The following is a 21,581-nucleotide window of genomic DNA, read 5'->3' as shown; positions in this document are numbered from 1 at the left end:
CAAGACATTCTTGTAATACCAAAACCAGACTGGCTGAAAAGGAGATGCTGTGGGTGCAGAAAAGTCAGCAAAGTTTTTGCCAAGCTAAAAAACACCCGGATTAATTGATGGCGAGCTCTAAAGATATCTATCACACCTCTCTGCTACAGTTACACCTTGTTGGTGTGCACATTCTTTATACCAGTTTGTGAACAGGAAATAGCATACACGTGGCTTTTGTGTATAGTCATTGGCAGTGCATCAGGCTTTTGATGTCTGTGGTTTAAAGGGGACACATTTCACTCCTATAAAAGGGTCTTGGCACTGCACGCAATCTGGAACTTCTAATTTTATCTGTAGAAGTGTGCTTAGTTTTGCAATGTGACAGAACTGCATCTTTGATCTAAATTAAGAAAACAAGTTGACAATTTGTATGAGCAAATCTCTTTATTGATAGACTATTTCAAAGAGGATCAAATGTCCACGTTTAAATATGTTAAAATATGCAACAATCAGCAATTTTGATATCAGCAATTCTATTGTACAATAATACCTGATTTAATACAGTTAGTGAACATTTTCCCTTTTTAAGTGCCTTGAGATGACAACTGTTGTCATTTAGCGCTATATAAATAAAACTGAATTGAATTTAATTGAATTTCCTTCCATTCCTTGTCAAAGATGTATTCATAAACCTTTTCCTTTTATGTATTTTAGGTACCTTTACAGGAAATAGTGCTACACCCTTAAAGGGTTAATGAAGTTACTCTGCAATGGATCATACATTAACACCTTTGGCAAAGGCTTCAGTTGCAGTCAAACATTAAAGTATCCTTAGTCAAATTCATAAATGATTCATGTCAAAATGCACCTGAAACAGAGACAGAGTGAAGTTGTAAAAAAATACTTCAATGAAAACAGCACAGCCAAAAGTCTAAGAGGACTCTGCAAAAGCCCATCTAAAACCTGTCTCATAGTGCTGTGCAGTGTATAGTCCTTACGCAATATCCCACACATATATATTTATATGTAAAAAAAAACACATCTTTAAAATAAGATAAATATTAAATATTTGTAACCATCATTAAAGTCAAATGCGTGTTTATTTATGGAAAGTGCATCTTCGGTTTCCTCCACAGGATGAGTCTTTTTGATGTGAGAATGTGTGTGACCACACTAAGCAGCATCAGGAAGATTGTCATTGACATCACTATCACATAATGGCTGATGCTGCAACAGACAAAAATAGTCAGGTAAGTTTATGTGTAAATATACGTGTTGCAGATCCATCAAACATGAGCACAAGGAGGGAGAGGAGGACCAGTGTGTGTATAACTAAGTAAGTGTTAATCAATTACAAATTATGGTTTCTAAGTTAACACACCTTGTACCAATGTCCAACCAGCTGCCGTAGTCTTGCACCATGAAGAAAAAATGCTGAGGAGGAGGAGGGGTTAGTTAAAAATGTATATTGAGTCGAAGAAAAAAAAATCCTTAATCAAAGAATTACTGAAATGCGTCTTAATCCAACATTACACCAGAAATTTGACAGTGACAGAAAACGCCTTACCAGAGCCATCACATCAGAGATCACCAAGACAATGAGGAACAAACTGAAAAAGAATAATGAGAGACACACGTGCAAAGGTATGGACGCATTAAAATCAATATCTGACATCCACTATAACGCCTGTGTACTTCAGGCCCACCATGGACAGTAAATTCATTCCATCTTCACGTTTCAAAAAGGGGAACTTTGTTCATACCGGATCATTTTCTCTTGTTATTTGAGTTGACTAATTTGAGTTGAACTACTGTCTTGTTTTGTTTTTTTTAAAGGCAGCAGGAAGAGATTACCTTCTTGATGAGAGCTGTGTTGCCACTTGGATGGTCTCAAATGTACACATTACTATGATGAACGGTATGATAACCTGGAGGAACAAAAGATAATTTTCAGGAAACTTTTGATGTATAAATTCAACTAAGTCCTGACAACATTAACGCAAGAGAGACTATTGACAAAGAGAGTACACACAGAGAACAAGACAGGAAGATTAAAATGTTTTTAAGTATATGTCCAACACAAATCATATAGAATAGATTTAATTTAGGTCTGCAAGATAAACTCTCCCTATTGGAAACACAGTATATAACAAAGGAAACAAGAAATAAGGCTGCAAGTCCAGAAGGTGTATACGTATATATATATATATATATATATATATACATATACACACACAAAGTCTAAATATAAAGTAAGCTTAGGATACAGTACCTTCCACATCATAAGCCCTCCCATGATAAAGGGGTTGAAAACAGTGAGGAAACAATAAACAGAGGCCGGATCAAAACTAGACAAAAGGAGAAAGAAGTAGAGTTAGTAACAATGAACATGACCAGATGTGAATCTACATTTAAATACTTCATTGCTATACTTGAGCAGAATTTTCAGATATCATTTTTTTCCATTTGAGTACTATTTGGGATACTTTGTCACTTTTGCCTGCTGCACTGTCGCACAAAAAACGAGTCCTTTCTAATCCGTACACTTTAAAAACAGACTTGTCAGTTTAGTTGTAACTAATTTGATGGGAATTATTTAGAATTAGCTTCCATAATTTGCACCTTCTCATCATTGGATCAATTTCAGCCCACTTGGATAAGACAGTATCATTTAGAAATGACAATAATTTGGTGTATCCATCTGTACTCAACCGACATACAGTGTGAGGAAGCCATAATATAACATGACTGAACAAAGAAGAGGGACACTTAAATATGATGTCTATGCCAAGACTGTGGCCTTTTGGTGAACTGTTTAAAGTTGTTGGTTGTAAGAATTATCATCGGATATATTATGACAGTATTCATTGTATATTGTTTTTATTAAATATAAAGTTGGATAGTTCTGACAGTATTCAAATTACATTATGATGTAAAATTTAATTAACTTTACATTGAAACAGTTCAAGAATTGTCCTGTAAAGATTTTAACTTTCAGAGCCTGGGCATTTTCACTTTTACAATGGTGGATAATTTGAATAAGTACGTCTAATTTTATGCAGTTTTTTAAAAAATAAAAGAAAATAAAAGTACTTTTGCACAAAGGAAGTTAAAGTGTACTTCTAACTGAGTAAAGATCATGTGTCCTTTTGAGCTGTAAACTCTGATGTCAAACCGGCAAACATGCACTGTAGAGTTAGGACTACATTCTCACAGTTCACTTGTCTCCTTCGTGTATTCAAATGATGCACTGCTACTAATCGTAAAGCATGCATGCATCAGTAAAGACACCACACGTACCAGACATTTCATGCAGACTATAACCACTTCTAATCCCCCGGGCCAAACAACCTCCTACCCTTCACGACACACAAACACCAACAAACATGAATGACAGTCTAATCTTACCTATTAATGGATGCTATATTCCCTGTGCCAAAGAAAGCGGTTATTATGAAAAATACCTAAAGAAAATGTAGTCAAGGAAAGACCTGAAACAATGTTCATCTTTTTGTTTTCTAAAACAGTTATCTTTCTGGATAAAGTTTATTCTAAGCAGCACTTGTACACTCCATTGTGACTTGTATTTTTTGTGCTTTAGCTCATGTTCTCATAAGAAGGATACAAAAAAATACGATCTTCTAATGTCATCCAACTTCAGTTGTCGGATCTTGGTGATGTCGATGTTTGCTGAGAAATCAATCGTGGACAACTGAAAGAAAGCAAATGCATGTACATTCCAATAAATGCACTCTGAGGCAAAAACCCCCGATCACCATGTAGAGCTATCTGTAAACCCGGCTCATCAATTACAGTGTGCAGTCATGAGTGCATCCCTTGTTTTGAAGAAGTGTCTCAATCTAGACAAACAAATATTTTTCAGCTTTTTCACATGTGTAGTTCTTCCAGGCTCCATTCTGGGCCCTTTCACGCTCCTACTGCATACATTCCCTTCAGGGTCTATTTTAAGTAGATATAATATTCATCTTCATTGCTTTGCAGCTGATGTTGATGAAGTTAAAACTAAAGATTCATTGCAGCATATGCTGGACTGTTTAAATTACACCAATGCACTGATGAATCTTAATGTGAACAATAAGACACTTTATATGACCGTTTTGGCCTTTAACTTTGTACAGAAGTCTCTTTTGAAAAGGTTTGCCTTATTGTGATGTTTGACCAAATAACACTTTTAAAAATTTACGTGACTTTTGACAGGAACAAATAAGCGTGAAAATACGTGTCAGCTGTTGCCAGCTGACTTCCCTTTTGTTATGGGACCGATTTTAAGACTTGATGTGTAGCTACCATCGAATTCCAGATGAGATAATATTTTTCATTAAATAGTAAAATGTCTCACTTTCAACGGTCTATTTTTTTTTTCTATAGTGGATAAAATATTGTTTAATGAGATTTGCATTCGAAACTTGAGGCATTCAAACCTATATAAATATACACAATTGTGCTTTCACAGGCCCTGTGATGGACTGGCGACCTGTCCAGGGTGCACCCTGCCTCTCACCCAATGACAGCTCGGATAGGCTCCAGCCTCCCCGCAACCCTGAGTTGGATTTTATCTAGATGACAAGATTAACCCTTTTATATCCACGGTGGTGGTAGTTTACAGATCAAAACCTACAACGAACATCTACCTCTTGCCTGCCAGAGACACCTTGAGCGAGCAAGGCCTCCTGTTCAATGTTGATCCACACAAACATTAACCAAGATAACACGGGAGGAAACAAGGCCTCTGACCTAGTTGGGAGAAAATAGAAACGTTAGACATATTTCATGAACTTGCTGGTGTGGTAAAACTCTGCACAAGACCTAATTTGAAGTGTTGAAATGTGCGTTGTCTTACCCAGTGCTGAGCAGGAGGTATGTAGATGTAAGAGACAAGAATATGCTAAGGAGTCGATGGAAAAGACGCGTCGAGCTCAGCAAAGGAATGACTATTGAAGATGCTGAGAAAAGAGGAGAGAGGGCAGCAGTTCCAGGAGGACAAATACAACTGGTTGTGACATTTTTACATCACTTCACTCACAGCTTTAGCATCTGATAAATATAGAAAAAGTAAACATAAATTACACAGTAATATAAAAAGAACCTGTACTGGAATTTCCGCAGTGTTGAACACAGGCAGCTCACTTCTATCCACCTACCTAATGTGCTCCAGCTGATGATCTGATTAAGAAGAGGTAGGCCCTGTTTCTGCTGCAGGCTGGAGTGTGTGAGGGACGGCACGTATGCACACACGGCCGCATGGAGCATCTGTTGAAATTGACAGAAAATTCAGCACTTGACAGTATCCCACGCACAACATTGCATGCTTTGTGGGTACCTGAGTGAAAAACTGCTGCTTGTCGCTTAGGTGCAGTGGTGTCCTCTGGCGTGATGACCAGAGGTAACAGGCTGAAGTGAAGAAGGTAAGCAGACCTGCACAGGTGCTGTGAGCAAACATCACATGTTAGTATGTTTCAAAGGCACTTTAAAGGTACACAGCTTTATGCATCCACATGTATGGTGTGTAAAGCTACCGCCTTTAATATCAGTTTATTTAGATTATCTGCCTCCATAAAACTCGGCTTGGTTCTTTAAGTCCTGAATCTTTGTGACCTCTGGCCTGAGGTAAGGAGACGGTGCTGGCTGTACATGGAGCGAGGGGCGTGCGAGATTATTTGTGTACCTTTAGGTTTAGTCCTTATGCTACAAGTACTTTCTGCTCCAGCCTGCACCACTCAAGCAAAAATGTCTATCTAATAACGTAACAGCTCCTGTGAGTAGGTGGTGTTTCTGAGTACAGAGTTGGAGTATTTTATGCTTGGGTTAGTGCTCCTTCAGTCATTTGTGTACAATGTGTTTAAAACCTGTCACATTACAGAGCGTGGTGGAGCTTCTGTGGAAACGGTCTCAGAATAACTGAACTGACCTTTGACTATTCTCTGGCATCCATCTGTAAGGAAACGATGGAATCCACCAGAGGTTCAGGTGTAGATTGACATCCATTGAGAGCAGTTTTCTTCCAATTAAGTGAGGTTGAATGGTGTTAAAGGCGCAAAAGCAATTCACAAAGACCAGTCAACACCAGTGAGTCAGGCCTCTCAAGATTGGGTATAGGTGGTATAAAGCAGCATTAGTACAGCATTGTCCACAACCCTTGGTCATTTGTATGCAAACTGGTATGGCTCGGCATGTATAATAACCTCCTGAAGCTGGGCAAAATCACCCTTTCAAAGCCTCTCATGAACAGGGATGTTAAGGCTACATGCCAACGAAGCCACAGATGGAATTGCTCTTTTTGGCCACAGAACCAACTATTGAGAATTTCTGGAGTAACGGCAGTGGTTAAAGAGATGCCAGAAAACACCGGTCAGCTGGCAGTGGCAGGTCTTCAGCATCTGCCCACAGATCTGATCAGACCCTGGTACTATGTTTGCGTTCACCCCCCTCAGCACGAGTTCCACCCTTGGTCACTGCATCTCCATGTCGAACTTGGTAGGCGACACTGGGGTGAGCCAAGCTTTTAGCTTTTACCTCTCTCATGTGTGACCTGACTGTTCAAACTGCAGTAGAATTACGTGAGGTTTTCTGCCATGTTCACAGAGGCATTAGTACCAATATGTGATGATGCTAAGTGGTTATTATTTGGGAGGCCAGTCAGTGTTCTCTCCAGACATCCCCAGCTCTACTGTCCTTTAAGAGTTTCTCAACTTTCTCCTTGAACCCTCTTTTTTACTTCTCACTATTTTCCCTTTATTTTTCTATTCAATATTGACACGACCTGACCTGACCCGAGTGTCATTTCTGAGAGTTGGCATGGATGGCACACCGTGGCAATTATTCTGCTAAATGTTAGCAAATAAAGGAAGTACTCACACCAGATGGAGGTTAGGCTCTCTACCCACAACCGGCATCAGGGGGAAAGCAGACAGACAAAGACAGCCCAGAAACCAGCTCAATGAACGGAACTGTGCAGAAAAAAAAAAAGACAAAAATAGCTGCTAACAGTAATGATCATGGTTCAAGTTGACTACAAGCATAGGTCAATAAGCTCTTCAAACACAACACATACACACACTCCTACATGGCTGACAAGTACTTAGTGACTGCATCATAGAGGACGATGTTTTTCTGTACACCTCCTAACAAACTGCATCAAGTGATCCCGTGTGGAATAGTGGGATATTTATCCATTTGAAGTTAAAAGTTATAAGGTTCTCTCTTTCTCACTCACACACACACGCATGCACACACACACACACACACATACACGCAAATAGGAAATCCCCATAAGATGGTGTGCTGTCAGATTTATGTCAGATTTTAAGATTTTATGGGAAAAACCCACATCCCTTTTAATTCATCATTACAAAAATGAATGGACCCACTGAGTTATGGCCTAGATCATAAAAACGTATTTCATTTCAGATTTAAATTTATGACACGACCTAGGAGTGTTCTTACAGTACATACATTAACACTTCTACAATCTGTGCTTTACATCAGCAGCTAAATGCATTAAGTCACTGCAAAGTGGAGATAATTAGCTATGGTGTGTCTTCTGTAATCAAAACTGACAAACATGTTGAGACTTCCTTATAAGGCGCGTCCTGAGGAAGCTTCTTGATCACTGATGGATGAAATGGGGAAATGCTTTGAAAGAAAATTAAATAAGAAAACAACTATGCAAAAAAGCAAATGAATTTGGATATCAAAGTGATTGAATAATATTCAGTCCCATTCTGCTCCGTCTCCAAGCCAATCTGCTTTCAGGGTAAGTGCAAAGACAGAAACCTACATTTTCACCTCGAGTTGAGTGGTCTCAGTAATGGCGGTGGCATTTGAAAAGTTCAGTCTGAATAAACACTTTTAGTGGAGCAAATATTATTTATATGCATATGTATATTTAATGTACTAATTCTGAATAAGAATGCAGTGTTTTGAGAAAGAAAAGATCAATAAATGTATGACATCATGAGAGTGGAGGATTAAATAGTAAAAAATACATAGGCCAAATCATGTAGTATCATTTAGAAAAGAACATTTAAGAATAATTAAAGCGACCGAATAAGCTTTGATAATTGTAACATTTAGTAGTCATGATCAGGGAGTTTTTGTTGTGCGTTCATTTTTCCTTTAAAGGAAAACCCCACATTATATTGTAAAACTTCCAGAAGGGAGACACTGTTTTCCATAACCATGTTAAAAAAAAAAACGTAGCTTGACTTTTCCAGGGTCAATGTGACTCTAGGAAAATGATGTGTTGGAATTACCTTGGCCTTGCCAAAAAGTCCTGACAGGAGGGGCCACAGAGAGAGGACGGCCAAGCCTACAGTCAGCATGGCGCGGTGGAAGAAACTCACCACCTGAGGGCAGCAAAGTCACATGAAATGACAGCTTGAAGTATGTTCTGATAAACCCTAAAAACTTCTTTCGTTATTGTTCACTGCAACAGTAATACGTCTTTAACTGTAATGATTTAAAGATACCTACCAGCAGCTCAATCCCAAATGCCACCAGCACAAAATAGCCTAAACATTTCCAAAGCGGCAGAGTGGGGGCAGACCGAATCAAATCTGTTAGAGCGCCACACCTAAAATGAATCATTGAAAAGACTGTTTTTACCTGTGATAAAAGAATGAAATGTGACAAATGTGGCATGGCCAGCCCTATCCGTTCACAGACAAGACACATGAATGGAAACATCACTTCAAAGAACCTAATTATCATCTCTACGGCCTGGGCCAGGCGAGCATGCGTCTGTGATGTAAATGAGATGCAAAGAAAAGCTGCCATTTTCATTACCTCTGCAGATGTGCGACTACCCCATCACTTTAAACAGCTTCATACACAAATCTGCTAATATTACAGCTCTACAGCATAATGTATGTTGCAGATATATGTCATGTTGTCGTTTACTTTTATGTTTTCTAATGCATTTTACTCACTCTTTAAAAACAGAGTACCACACAGGGATGGGCAGCAGGCAGTAGACATAGTAAGTAACAGGGCTTCTTTGGATGAGCAGGAACGTGGTGATTACCACTGCCACACATGTGCACAGCCTCGCCAAATTATGACTGGGAATCTGCACACACAGAAGATATGACATCAACTTAACAAGACTTTCAAGTTTCATTAGCAAGTCTGGGTGAAATTCATCTAAAAAGGCAAAGACACAGAGGCTATACACCCCCACCCCAACCTGTTTAGTGAGATTTGGATGTCTGTTCAGGCTAGCATGAGTTCTCAGGATGACTAAGATGACGTACGAGGTCCAGCCTACAAATCCCAGCACCACACTGCAACCCAGAAAGAACCTGTCATAGGTGTGGTAGTAAACCAGTCCTTCCAGAGAAAGGGATATCAGAGACTGGCACAGAGAGATCTGATGGGACAGAGAAGAGAGAAGAGGCATGAAATGCTGTGCTAAAAACAAATGTGCCATAAGACCATGTGCATAATCACTTTTAAAAATGTCAGGTTGATGTGTTAGAGTATCTGGAACAAATCTAAATCAAATTTGCCTTGTTCTGATATTAATTCACCAATCAACTGGAGACTAACCTTTCTTTGATACTTACAGCCTCATTGTACTTCTCTAGTTGAATCAGTATTCGGGCTTTGCGTGTGAGTTCTGCTTGTTTTGACTCAGTCAGGAGTCTGGAAACATGAAGAAACAAAGCAATACAGGTGAAGTGTGTAAAATGGTATTTGAATGTTGTCTCGAACATGCCGAAATTTCATCTTCCTAACTCATTTCCTGTTAGCAAAGGTTATCAATTTCCTTTTTCTTCTTACTGGTATGGTGTAAAGAGAAAAGGCAAAGTCATCTCCTTTTTCTGGCCCATTTTCATCTGTAAAAAAAAAAAAAAAATAGCTGAGTCAGTGTAATTAATTACAACATCACACGGTGTTACATATGACTTTATGGAAAAAGTTACCCACAAAGAACAGTTGCTAATCAATATCTACTGTATAGCAGAAAACTGTAATGCGATACCTTGAACTGCTCCAGTACTTGAATAGCATTGGTGTACATGCTTTCTGCCTTGAACTGGTCACTGTTGTTAAGGTAGAGGAGAGGTAACACACCCTGGACAGACACAAAAACACACTCAGACGCTCATGATATCACAATGTATATCACTTTGGGAGCGCTGTATTACACATTACATCTGTTTACAAAAACTTATTTTTGACAACTTTGGTAATGCAATGAATGGCTGTATACATCTTTAAAAATGAGAACTATTAGAATATTTATTTATCCACCGACTTACAACCGAGTTGACAGGGATGGGCAAACCAATGAGAGAAGCCATGAGTGGAGCAATGTCTGCCTGAAAAACACGATGGAATAAAAATAAAATATCAAAGCCTTATTATAAATTGTGCACCTTTTAGACATGTGGGAATTAGTAGTATTAATTTATTTCAACCCTGGTCTTACAAAGGACCCTTTTTTTAAATTTTTTTTTTGGTGATCCTTACCTGATTGACATCAACTCTACGAATGTGCTCCAGTTTCCAATCTGAGAGAAGCAGCAAAACAAATATGGACAACAGCAAAAAGTCCATCAGCCATTTGGTGTGAAACCTGGAGGATAATCTCGATCTTAAAACTGACAGCTTGTATACCTTGAAGGTATCCATCCTTATACGGTTGGGGCTCTGTGGCTCTCTGGGCATTATTAACTCCAGCTCCCCACACCACTAAAGGGGTGAGTGTCTCAGATGCATGGCCTGCACCGTGGGAGCCTGTAAGCACATGTATACAAGCATGCCAAGATAGAAAAATTAAACTGCAGTGATTTGTATGCCTTTATCTAAGTATTTCACACAAACAAGCCTTACCCCAGTTTGTCATGCCATGATCAGAGGTAAACACATATGCCGTTCTGCCATCATGACCAAAAAAGTCCTCCACAACAGACACCAGCTCAGCTACACCCATGTCTACGAGGGCAATGTTGTCTTGGTATTCCCTGCAAAAAAAGACAAAATACAAGGGAGAGACATGACCTTGTTAATGAATGCTGATTTGGACGATTCTAGGAAGAGAAAAATCCAAATCCAAAGTAGGCTACTCACTGCGACATTGGTCTATGAGCGTGCCCGTTCGTGTCAATGCCAAGCAAATGCAAGAAGAATACATTCCTATCCTCGAGTAGACTGGCCTTCAGGGTGGAGTTAGACTTTGCTGACTGAAATAAGGACTGTTACAAAGATAAAATACTCTTTGATTTTTTTTCTCAATAATATGCATGCAAAACCTCCCCCATAGCACCAACAGAATCTTATGTTACTGCACACTTCTGTTTTCCAGTAAAGCTTATAAACGCAGTGGTCTTCCATATCAACAACAAATGGCTTCACATTTAAAAAAATAAATCATTTGAGACCAAATGCGCTTTACATTAGCAAGTCAATCTTAAATTTTTTTTTCCAAGGCTGACTCAATTGTTATCGATAGATTAGACAATCAATAGATGGTCATTATTCCAAGAACAGTACTTTGACTTGCGTAAACACCCAGCTGTCCAGCCTGGAGGCATCGGTGGAGGCGAAGTCCTCTTCCTCAGCTGGATATGTGTGGGTGTAAACATGGTCTCCACTGGCACCTGGACGCACCCAAAGTAGGAAATTAGATTGATTTTCATTCAGTCATTTTCTTCTTTTATCATCTAAACATGTTTGAATTCATGTATAGAGATAAACTTATAAAGTTATAATGACAATCAAACTGGCTGAAAATTTTATTTCCTATACATGCAGTCATTATCTGTCACGTTTTTTTTCAAGACCACTAGGTTAGCTGTTCAGTGGCTGATGTTCGGGTGTGTGAGTGCGCATGTGTACCTTTGGCAAACATAGGCAAGATATCAGGGCTTCCCCAGCACCAGGTGTATCTGCTCTCATTAAACACTGAATCAAACTCGACAGGGTTCTCCTTCCAGCCTGAACATAGGCACAAGAAAAGTCAGCTGCTATTGCAAAGAACCCCAACAGTACAATCCCATAAAGACACATTGAGAAGCAGGTGAGACTGAAACTTATTTTGATCATCACAATAGCAGACTCTGCATAAAGAAATCAATACATGCACTCACCTTTTGCAACCGCACTGACATCCTCATAGAAGCCTGCAATGAGGGCAACATGACCGGGCCGAGACTCAGTGGGCACGCGTGTATGTGACACACCCCAGGTACCGGTCTCCTCTATTACACTCCTGAATGTGGCAAACAGAGAAACAGGTGTTCACGTGTCTCACACACTTAAAACAATACATTCAAAAGTAAATACATACTATTTCCCCAGCTGGACAAATTAATGAACTTACAAGCACTCCAGATCACTACTTTAAATCAGTTTCCTGACCTCAGGTATGGAGTCCGAGATGAGCCGTTGGGGAACAGGGTGAAGAGACTGTCAGCTCTGAGGCCATCTGCCACCACCAGCACCAGTCTGGAGGCCGGGGGTGCCAGTGGCGTGGACTGTGGTGTCATACCATGAACCAACGGAGATGTGAAGTAGATGTCGAAGATGGATAGGAAGAAGACCACATGGACTGCCAGCCCAACCAGAAAAAAGGTGATCATCCTCATTTTTGAGTCAAGGCTACACTGGTTCTGAAGAACAACTGTGATGATAAGATGGCGGTGGGGAGATTTCATTTGAAGATAAAAGTAAGAAGACAGAGAAATAAAGACAGAATTAAATGACAGGTACAGACAGTGGTACAGTCTGGCTTTACATTTAAGATTAAGAGGTTACATGAAACCGTGGAGATACTAGCTTTAATGTAACACTGGTTAAGCCAAAGCATGTCCCATGGAAAGGCTGCTTAGGGACAGGACTAATCCGTTCACCATATGCCATTTGCCAAATGTGCCAAAATATAATGTCATATTTAATTTCGGCACATTTTGATGCCAATTGTGTCATCATACTAACAGCATGTTTAACAAGGGAGACTTACAAAATCAGTTAGATCTTTGACCATGCAAAAAGTCGTCTTACCTGCATGTGGCCTCAATGGGGAATGGTGTCTTGTTAAAGACCGAACAGGAGGGCGCACCTATCTATCACGATCTAACATTTGACCCATTCATTTGTTAGACACTTTCACAGGCTTTTAGCTTTAATTTAATCTAATCGTAGAGTACCCATTATACATCCAGAGCACCAGGCGTGTTGAAGTTCTGTTGGTCCAAACAAGATCAACGTAATCTATAAGTGGATGCTTTTACAAAACCAACTGCCACTCTTTCTAATAAGATTACTACAAGAAATACAGGCACCACGAGCATTCACTTCCTTGTTGTGATTTTGACGTTAACTGTGGACGCATATGCTTTGCAGTTGGATTGTGGGTATTGTAGTTAAACAGCATTTTATTTCCCACTAGGTTTTCTCTCTGAAAACGTTATATTATTGAATAAACTAACTTGTTATTTGACTATTTGAATTATAGTATAGTCTAACTAGACACCGGTATTTACATAACCTTTTTTTGACAATATATTAGCCAGCAAAAGCTATCATCTGTCAAACGTGACCTGCCCAGTTACCTCAGAAATATCCAATTACTTTCCAGTATCCTACTTAAGAGGCGGGCTTCGGGATAACATAAGTCAAATTGAGCCAATCATAGTCTTGTATTCCTTTTCCTCGTAAAAGCCACCTACATCACTATCCATTCAGGAAGAAGCGGGTCTGATTAGCTTAGCTAGCTTAGGTTGCTAAAACATCTTTATAGTGAAAAAATGGCGTCGGTCAACCCGTTTAATCTCAGTGACTCTGAAGAAGAAGCTGAAAGGCGTCCTAATGAAACAGTTGACACAGAGAGAAGCCCGAGTGACGGAGCGCCAGGACCACCGCCAGGCAATCCTTTCTCTCCGCCTGCAGACGCCGAGCCTCCGACGCTCCTGCTGTCTAGCAACCGGACGAGCCCCAGCGTTGAGGGCATCTCGGTGTCGGCCGCGGCCACCTCCGCTATGGCAGGCAACACCGATACACGAGTATCTGTGGATGTCATTGCTACTCAGTTGTTACGGGACCAGTACATTCTAACGGCCCTGGAGTTTCACACTGAACTGTTGGAAGCAGGCAGAGAGCTTCCGCGGCTGAGGGATTATTTCTCCAACCCTGGCAACTTCGAGCGACAGAGCGGCACTCCACCTGCCAAAGACCAGGTACTCGGACCTGGAGGACCACTGAGTAAGTGATGTTAGCTGCTCTCGATGCTACAAGTGCAAGTCGCATGCTTTGTAGTTAATGTGGTTTTATACAAAGATAACCCATTAGTTGGCTAGCGTTAGCTTAAAAACATTGTTTTTTTTTTAAAGTCAATTGATCTTGAGGTATCAGCTTGCTGCTCATGCCCTACCGCTCGAGGGCCGCAGTCATTAAACGGGTTTTGTGGGTCAGCGGTCTTGGCAGCTAGAACAGAGCACCAGGGAATCACAGAAATGTGACTAGGCCACAGCATAATGTCAGCTTGCTGGAAGAAGATTGCTCTTGGGGACAGATGCGTGATATCGTGACAGACTGGTTGAACTGAGCACTGTAGGAAAACCGTGAAGTCAAAGGTGAGGATCAGCGAGATAAATAGAAAATATAGTCAAGAAATTAACTGGATTCTCGTACAGTCTGCTTTTTTTTTATTTGAGTTTTAACAGGAGACTATAGTTAGCAGAAATGTTCTTATCTTGTTTTGGAGAACACAGGGATGTATTAGACCTTATGATCGGTCTTTGAAACTTCATTATCTGGCTTTAGTGGACAATAAATGGTTATATTGCTCTGTACCAACTATTGAAAATCATAATCTGTTACACCTTCATCCACTTTTAACCAGCTGAATGATGGCTAGGAAGGTTCTTGGCCCATAAACTGGCTTGACATGCAATTGGTAACCACAATCCCTGCCCAAGCCACACGTAAAGCCTGCTGTAGAGCTCAAGGAGCAGCATAAACTTGGTTTTGAAATACTGCACTGAAAAAAATAAGCTATTGGCTTATGTGGATATGGAAATGACTAATCCTGCTGATATAGTTTGGGAGCAGGGAAAGAGTAGGATGGACAGCAATAGGTATAAATTGACAGTCACACTTCCTACCGAACACCCCCATATTCATCACTCTTAACATAAGTTGATTTTTTTTTTTCTTTACTCTGCTCAAAAGTAGTCAATAAATAAGATATTTACTTATTTATTTATTCACTCATCTCTGTGAAAACAGGTGGTCTTCTGAGCTTGAAGATGGAAGTGCCTCCTGGACTATAATTTCAAGCAGAGAAAAATAGAATGTATGTGTTATCATAATTGAGGCAGAGTAAAATCAAATTGCTGCTACATTTTAGTTGCTGTGCGGGGTCATTTTAGGTCATTCATTTCACTTTGTCCTCCCTACAATTACAGATTAAAGTGAGTGTTTTTAGTTTATGGATCGCTCTGTTATAACACAACATTGGCACTGCATGTGTAACTGAAAGTTCTTCAAAGCCAGCGAAGCGACTGGTCTCGAAGATTAATTCTCATTCTCACTGTTGGAAATTCTGCACTTTTCTGGTCTTTGGAACCAAAGCATATGGTGACTATGTTGAAGAAAGAGAGCACATTGATTTGTAGCAGTGAACAATGACTTGACCTGCCATAAAGCTGTTGTGTAGTCAAGTGAGGGTCTTTGTTACCGGCCATCGGCTTGTTAATGCAGATGACAGTTATTCAGATTCTTGGTGTCCCGTGCATTTCAGTAAAATCACATTCGTACAGTTGAATAGTGATTTTGTCTACAGAAACCATGGCATAAAACATAATTTCAAAGATGTGCACGTTAGCTGTAAAGATCTGGTGGTTACACAAGCCCCCAAAAGGTTTGGAACAGGATAGCAGAAAAAACGGTGTCTTTGAAAAGCATGACGAGGCTGACAGCTCCCCTCTTGCGGTACTGAAAGGATCGTCGTAGCGAAATGTTCATCTCTGTCTTACTAGTTGTTGATGAGCCAGGGTTGGTACACAAAATGATGAAATTTAGAGGAAAGTGAAAAGTCAGATCTACTATAGATGGGAGGAAAAATTAATTAAAAAAGAATAATAGTAGACAAGAAAGATGCTGCCTAAAAGGCTGTGTCATATTTCTTCTCCATCTGACGGCCAAGACCTCATGATCAATGGAATAATCCTTATGTTTACAGGATTCCCCGATTGCAGTGCAACATTCAAACATATTTATGAAGTTCTTAAAGAGGGGATGATACCTTTCAAGGTCTCCTCTGTAGTAAGTTTCTCTTTTCAAATGAAGCCATCATATTCAATAAAAAGCCTTTGAGAGTGAAAACTCTGAAGAATATAGATTCTAAATAACGTAACCGTTTCCTTTACATATTGTGTTGGACTTTATTTCAGCCTACGGACCGTGTGAAGGTGTTGGAAAAAGTCCATGGTGTGGTCCCAACATATGTTGTGACGTGTTGTCATGGTAACCACTGAGTTGTCGAAATGATCCATCATTCGATGTTAATTTGCTTTACTATGCTCAATCCATTTAGTGTTAAAAGATGTTTTTCTTGCATTGCCTGATGTCGGAGGGGTCCTGAGTTCTCTGATACAGATCCGTGTATCATCTTATATCACATAAAATGCAAAATGGAAGCTGAAACGCATACACAGCCTGTGCCTGTAAGCTGGAAGCAGTATACTGCAGTGACAGTGTTCATGGATAATCGCTGCTGCATCTGCAGCTGTTGCTCTTGGCCACATGACACAGCAAGACATCTCCCACCACTTTGTTAATTCGCAGCAAGGTGGCACGAATGATAATCTCTCCCCCATCATTGGATAGTCGTGGGAGTTATTTGGTCATATGACAGATTTTTAGGGACGGCATGTTAATTGTTGCACACTGGATTTACAGTAAGCTGGTGTATTTCTCAAGTTTATGTGGTTTCATCACAAGAAATTGAATGTCTGTTTGTTGTTGTAGACAGAAACAAGTGCATGAAAATATGTGATAAACTATTTTGCCAACTATTGTGGTCATTAAAGGTTATTCAGCACAACTGGCCACCAAAGTTGGGAAATGTGTTTATGCATTCATTCATGTATTTATTTGTTTTTCTGTTTACTTAAGTTCCAGATCAGACTCTTTTGAATCAAAGGGAAAGTACAGCTTACATTTCCTTCATCTTATCAGAGCTGCAAAGCTGAACTGGCAGAAAGTGAGTTTAGAGTTTAGGCTTTGAAGAGGGACGCACTTGATTGGTAACATGATACTAAACAGAGGGATCTCAGTGAAATAGAATGCAGAACAACAATAACTTTATCTCATTTGTCCATTCTATTTTAATCATTTTTAAAAGCTAAACCTATCATTTAAAATAAATCCATCCATCCAATGACCTCATAAAATGACATATTAAACTATTCCCAAAATGTCATCTTAAGTTTAATAAAAGATAAAAATGCAGCTATCTTGGTCCAAACTTTGAGACGTTTGGGGTTGGGATGTGGCCATGTTTGGCTTTCGGTGGATTAACATTCATGAGGAAGCTTTTATTGCTCTAACAGTGATGCAACAGTACTTTTTTTTTTATTTTTCAAAGAAGGTTAGTTTCTCTCGATCTGTGCATGCTGCTCATCTCTGCAAAGACGCTCCTGCATTTGTTCAGTGTTGCTTGTTTTACTGTTGACACCCGCTGCCACTGCCGACACCAGAAAAAAGTGCAAAGATTCTCATTTATGCTTCACTCGAGAGTGTGTTAACTGCTGACCCCGGTTATTAAGTATTCCTGGTGCAGATTGATAGAACATTAGTTTCTAAAGAAATAAGACAGAGCCCTCTCAACTTAAAGAGGGAATCCAATCAAACTACTTAAAATAAATATCAACCAATAGCAATAGCTAGCCAGTGGATTGGCACACCCTTGCCATCTAGTTCCATTTCCTATGAGTGTGCCATATCTTTTATGCTCTCTCAGGTCTTCCCATCCTTTTCTGTCTGGAGGCAGGGAGTTGGTACTCTGTGAGAATGTGATTAATGATATTGTTGATATTGTACTGGCAAGCCTCCACCGTGTGTGTGTGTGTGTGTGTGTGTGTGTCTGCAGGTGGTTTTGTGCAGGTTTATGTTGTTGTCTGTGTGAAAGCATCTTAGCAGCAGTGCGCTGTAATAAAACTGTATGTTGGCATTTGACTTCTGTTGGTTCTACTAAATACAGCAAGAAGAGCAAAAAACTCACACAGTCACACAAAAGTGTTGTTATCTTATGAAATACATTTACTATGATGCTGTGTACAGTTTTTTTGTTCCTGTCTGTGCATTCTTTACAGTTTGAGCCCATTGTTCCCTCTTCATAAGCACATTCTAACCCAGGCTTTAGTCATCAGCCAAAAAACATCCCTCAATTAAAATTAATGAGCTTGTTGGCTCGCTCCTGGTATTCCATTCTCTCTTGTTTCTTGTATTAGTGTCCGTACATTTTTGCTGGGAAGATCGTAGCCACTCGCAGCAAAAATCTGCGCACATTATCAAGAAAAAAACCTTTTCTTGATAAAACCGTGGCGTGTTCTCCAGAGGAAAGGCAGATGAGTTGAAAAGAGCACGACGGAACGAACAATGACGCGCATAGAAGAAGTCACCCAGGGCTGACATGCTCTCACTGTGCAGTCACAGGACTCAGGGTGTGTGCACTTTTCCAAGCTGTGTGGTCATTCATTTGAACACGTGATGCACAGCAAACCGTAAGAGAAAATCTATTCCGTACGCTTCTCCCATAGTTTTTGAGGTTGTTGAAGATTCATATGCAGCAATAAATGAAATGAGAGAAATGAAACGTGTCTTTTTGTGTCAAGTATTACTCTTATTGGCTTTGTTAGATTACAGTTCTGCCACTTCTCTACCAACTTTTTTTTTTTCCTTTTCAAATCTCATTGTATTTAATGATCTAAAGTAATAATCCACTCAAAGGAAGCTTTCAGACAGCAAATGAACATTAACAACTCTAATGGTGGGCACCAACAATGACTCTGTTAGGTTATTAGGTGTTTTTCCTAATCTTTACTCACACAGCCTGTTTGGCTTGACCTTCTACTGTATCTGGATATCACAAAGCAAGCAGGCCAATCTCACACTTGCATTGCAACGGAAAGAAAGCTAACACCATTGATGAAGATACCAGGGCAGCCTAGCTCAGTGAAATGTGAGCATGAGTATTCTTATTTATCAGCTTTATCTGGGCATTCAGGGAACGCTGTGTTTGCTCTTACTGCACTCAGTTGTAAGGCTGCTGTTTGGTTAGAGTGGGCGGTTCCATTAAGTTAAGCAAAGTTAGAGATTTTATGACCGATTTAGTTTTCCCCAAGAGCAGCGTGGGAGTTATTTCTCCCGTATAAAATTTAAATCTCCCAGGAGCTAAATTTTTCATTTGACTGGTTAAGAGTCCATAAGTAAAATAATTGATCCCACCGTGAGCCTTCATTCCTTCAACCCTGAAGCAACCTAAAGCAGTATTTGTCAAGGCTTTCCTAATGTGTTTTCTCATTGCTAAACTGTCTGAGCTGCAGGATTGTCTGTGCAGTCGTGTGATCGTGTACTCGTCTCACCGCTACCTCCGTGTCTGTGTCTCTGTTCAGATCGAGCAGGCAGCATTAGCACCTTGGACTCTCTGGACTTTGCGCGTTACTCAGATGACGGCAACCGAGAGACGGATGAACGGGTGGCAGGTAAGATGAACCGTACTGTCAGGGCTCCACGCAAGAGACCCGACTCACCTTTGGGAGGTACAAGATCAGGAGAAAAAGCTATTAGCTGAAAAGGCCGTAGAGGAAAGCTGCAGAAATGCCTGTAACACCGATGTCAGGGTAGGGTTCTGTCAAAGTGGCACTGCTTTAACATGCTTGCTTTAACAGCTGGTGTAAATTAACATGATTTTAATGATATCTTTAACCACCCACTAGAAATAATGTTAATTGACAGAAGGTTGTAATCTCTTGGGAAAAGAAACACACATTCTCACATGCAGTGTGCGTTTCTTTCCTCACCTCTGTTGAGGTTTTTGTGCCTCCTCCTGTCAGCCGTCACACTGTGGAGTTGCTCGTGGTATTTCTGGTACAGGGTCTGTCTCAGCATTCTTCCAAATCACACTCCCTTTCCCCCCCGGCTCTGTCGTGACACACCGCTCGATAGTTTCACTGAAATCTACATTCACAGCTTTGTCTGACACGAATAACGCGTACTCAAACAACGCCGGCTCGAAGAGCAGCTGCTAAATATGAGCAAGTTATTCATGTGTTTCAGGTGTTGTGTGATTTTTTTTTTAGGCTGCTGACGAAAGACAAACAAACATGTTAAGAAAGTCTTTATTGCTCTGTTGCAGAATGCAGAGGAAACTATGATGCCGTGCAGGGACTGTTCATGTTATCTAGATGTCACCTTGATCTGCTCTGTCTTTCATAGATGCCAACATGAACACATCAGTACCACAACACAAAGCTTAACGTAATGCATTACACTCTTTTGGTTGGTAAATGTCAGTCACTGAGCCCCAGAAAGCTGGATTTCTGGAATGTGAATAAACAGAAGAAAAGCATGACTATTTCTAAATCAAAAGTATTGTAAGTGCCTTATATGTTAAATGGTTTACTTACAGTTTGGGGCTGTTCAGCTGATCAGTTGATAATGACACACACAGCATCACTTAATGAGAGTACAGCTAAAACCATGCAGCAGAGATGTTCGTTTCACCTCACAGACAAAAGATCCATCTTTTTTAAATTTACCTCTACTCACATTCATTTCCTGTCCAAATAATTGGCACCCTCCCCCATCCTCTCTTCACTTGTCAACCACCCCTGCTCTCATCCCCCTCAACCTGTTCTTCTTGCCAAGTTGCCTGCCCCCAGCTGTCTGACTCTGGGTCTTCTGGCTTCCTCCTGACGTTGATCAAACCCCAGTGAAATTCTGGACAAGTCACTCCATCCAGACTAGCTTTTTTTCCTTCTTTTTTTTTTCTTTTTCTGCTCCCGTTTTTAATTTGTTGTTGTTTTTTTTCCCATTTTGTACCGATTGCAGCTTGTGCACTCTTAGATCTGGTGGGAAAAGATGTGAGATCGAGCGCTAATGTGTTGGACATTTCCTATTTGAAACTGTCCTGAAAAGTTACCAAAAAACCAAAACAAAATAGGATGTATCCTGAAATACTGTCTATCATCGTGTCGGGGTTTCACACTTTCTCTGCTGGCATGATCAAACCCCTGAACTAAGAAGTGTGAAACCCGCTGTGATGGTATATTTTAGGACAACAATAACATCCGATCAGATCCAAAAAGCAGATTTTCAGTGCACACGTATGCAAACGTGTTTCCCTGCTCCATCGCTTTTTACTTTTTGCGTGTGTTTTTTTTTTTACTCTGACGTGTTCCAGGATCTTGTGTGTTGCTTTGCTTTATTCAGTGTTGGCTGTTAGCAAAGAGAGATTCAATTAGCAAATGAACAACTTGATCCAAGCATCTGCTGCTTCTGCGTGAGATGGCAGCGACGGCTTGTTCATGTTATTGTTAATTATGTGTTTTTTTTCTGTTTCTGAGGGG

General features: G+C 40.2%; 2 protein-coding genes across 11 annotated transcripts in view; one reads left to right on the top strand and one right to left on the bottom strand.

The window, feature by feature from the left end:
• Nucleotides 1-1,063: 1,063 nt before the first annotated feature.
• On the bottom strand, nt 1,064-13,394 carry pign (phosphatidylinositol glycan anchor biosynthesis, class N). Of its 3 annotated transcripts, XM_072378050.1 has the most exons (29): nt 13,009-13,394; nt 12,367-12,628; nt 12,096-12,217; nt 11,845-11,943; nt 11,500-11,606; nt 11,077-11,201; nt 10,840-10,970; nt 10,624-10,743; nt 10,477-10,517; nt 10,266-10,325; nt 9,986-10,078; nt 9,784-9,839; nt 9,567-9,645; nt 9,188-9,370; nt 8,931-9,070; nt 8,476-8,575; nt 8,256-8,348; nt 6,859-6,950; nt 5,324-5,429; nt 5,145-5,253; nt 4,844-4,946; nt 4,635-4,737; nt 3,608-3,694; nt 3,391-3,446; nt 2,255-2,330; nt 1,837-1,910; nt 1,550-1,592; nt 1,364-1,416; nt 1,064-1,209 (listed from the first exon to the last, which is right to left on the bottom strand). In XM_072378050.1, the coding sequence occupies exons 2-29, from the start codon at nt 12,591-12,593 to the stop codon at nt 1,086-1,088; spliced, it is 2,802 nt and encodes a 933-aa protein (XP_072234151.1). In that variant the 5' UTR covers nt 12,594-12,628; nt 13,009-13,394; the 3' UTR covers nt 1,064-1,085. The 3 variants fall into 3 exon arrangements, with proteins under 3 accessions (XP_072234151.1, XP_072234150.1, XP_072234152.1); XM_072378049.1 differs by lacking the exon at nt 13,009-13,394 and having other exon boundaries at nt 12,367-12,655; XM_072378051.1 differs by lacking the exons at nt 1,064-1,209; nt 1,364-1,416; nt 1,550-1,592; ... (3 more) ...; nt 3,608-3,694; nt 13,009-13,394 and adding an exon at nt 4,315-4,559 and having other exon boundaries at nt 12,367-12,656.
• A 285-nt stretch (nt 13,395-13,679) lies between these two features.
• relch (RAB11 binding and LisH domain, coiled-coil and HEAT repeat containing) overlaps nt 13,680-21,581 on the top strand; it is a 34,133-nt gene continuing 26,231 nt past the window's right edge. For all 8 annotated transcript variants that reach the window (XR_011910184.1, XM_072378048.1, XM_072378047.1 and 5 more), the window contains exons 1-2: nt 13,680-14,208; nt 19,626-19,715. Coding sequence is in view for 7 of the 8 variants with exons in the window: in XM_072378048.1 (XP_072234149.1) it covers nt 13,755-14,208; nt 19,626-19,715 (544 nt within the window). In the remaining variant the exon portion in view is untranslated. The remainder of the gene's footprint in view (nt 14,209-19,625; nt 19,716-21,581) is intronic.

Source organism: Leuresthes tenuis, unplaced genomic scaffold, assembly GCF_036924035.1.
Source record: "Leuresthes tenuis unplaced genomic scaffold, fLeuTen1.0.hap1 SCAF_24, whole genome shotgun sequence".
NCBI classification, from domain to species: Eukaryota; Metazoa; Chordata; class Actinopteri; order Atheriniformes; family Atherinopsidae; genus Leuresthes; species Leuresthes tenuis.
Note: the sequence above shows the minus strand (reverse complement) of the source record. Positions and strands in the feature narration are given on the sequence as shown.

Excerpts from the sequence above, each read along its gene's own strand:
- pign (XM_072378050.1), bottom strand. The coding sequence starts at position 12,593 with ATGAGGATGATCACCTTTTTTCTGGTTGGGCTGGCAGTCCATGTGGTC. Across the intron at positions 3,447-3,607 it reads TTAGAAGATCGTATTTTTTT|GTATTTTTCATAATAACCGC; the intron begins GTATCCTTCTTA and ends CATTTTCTTTAG. Across the intron at positions 1,210-1,363 it reads TGGTTGGACATTGGTACAAG|CATCAGCCATTATGTGATAG; the intron begins GTGTGTTAACTT and ends TGTCTGTTGCAG.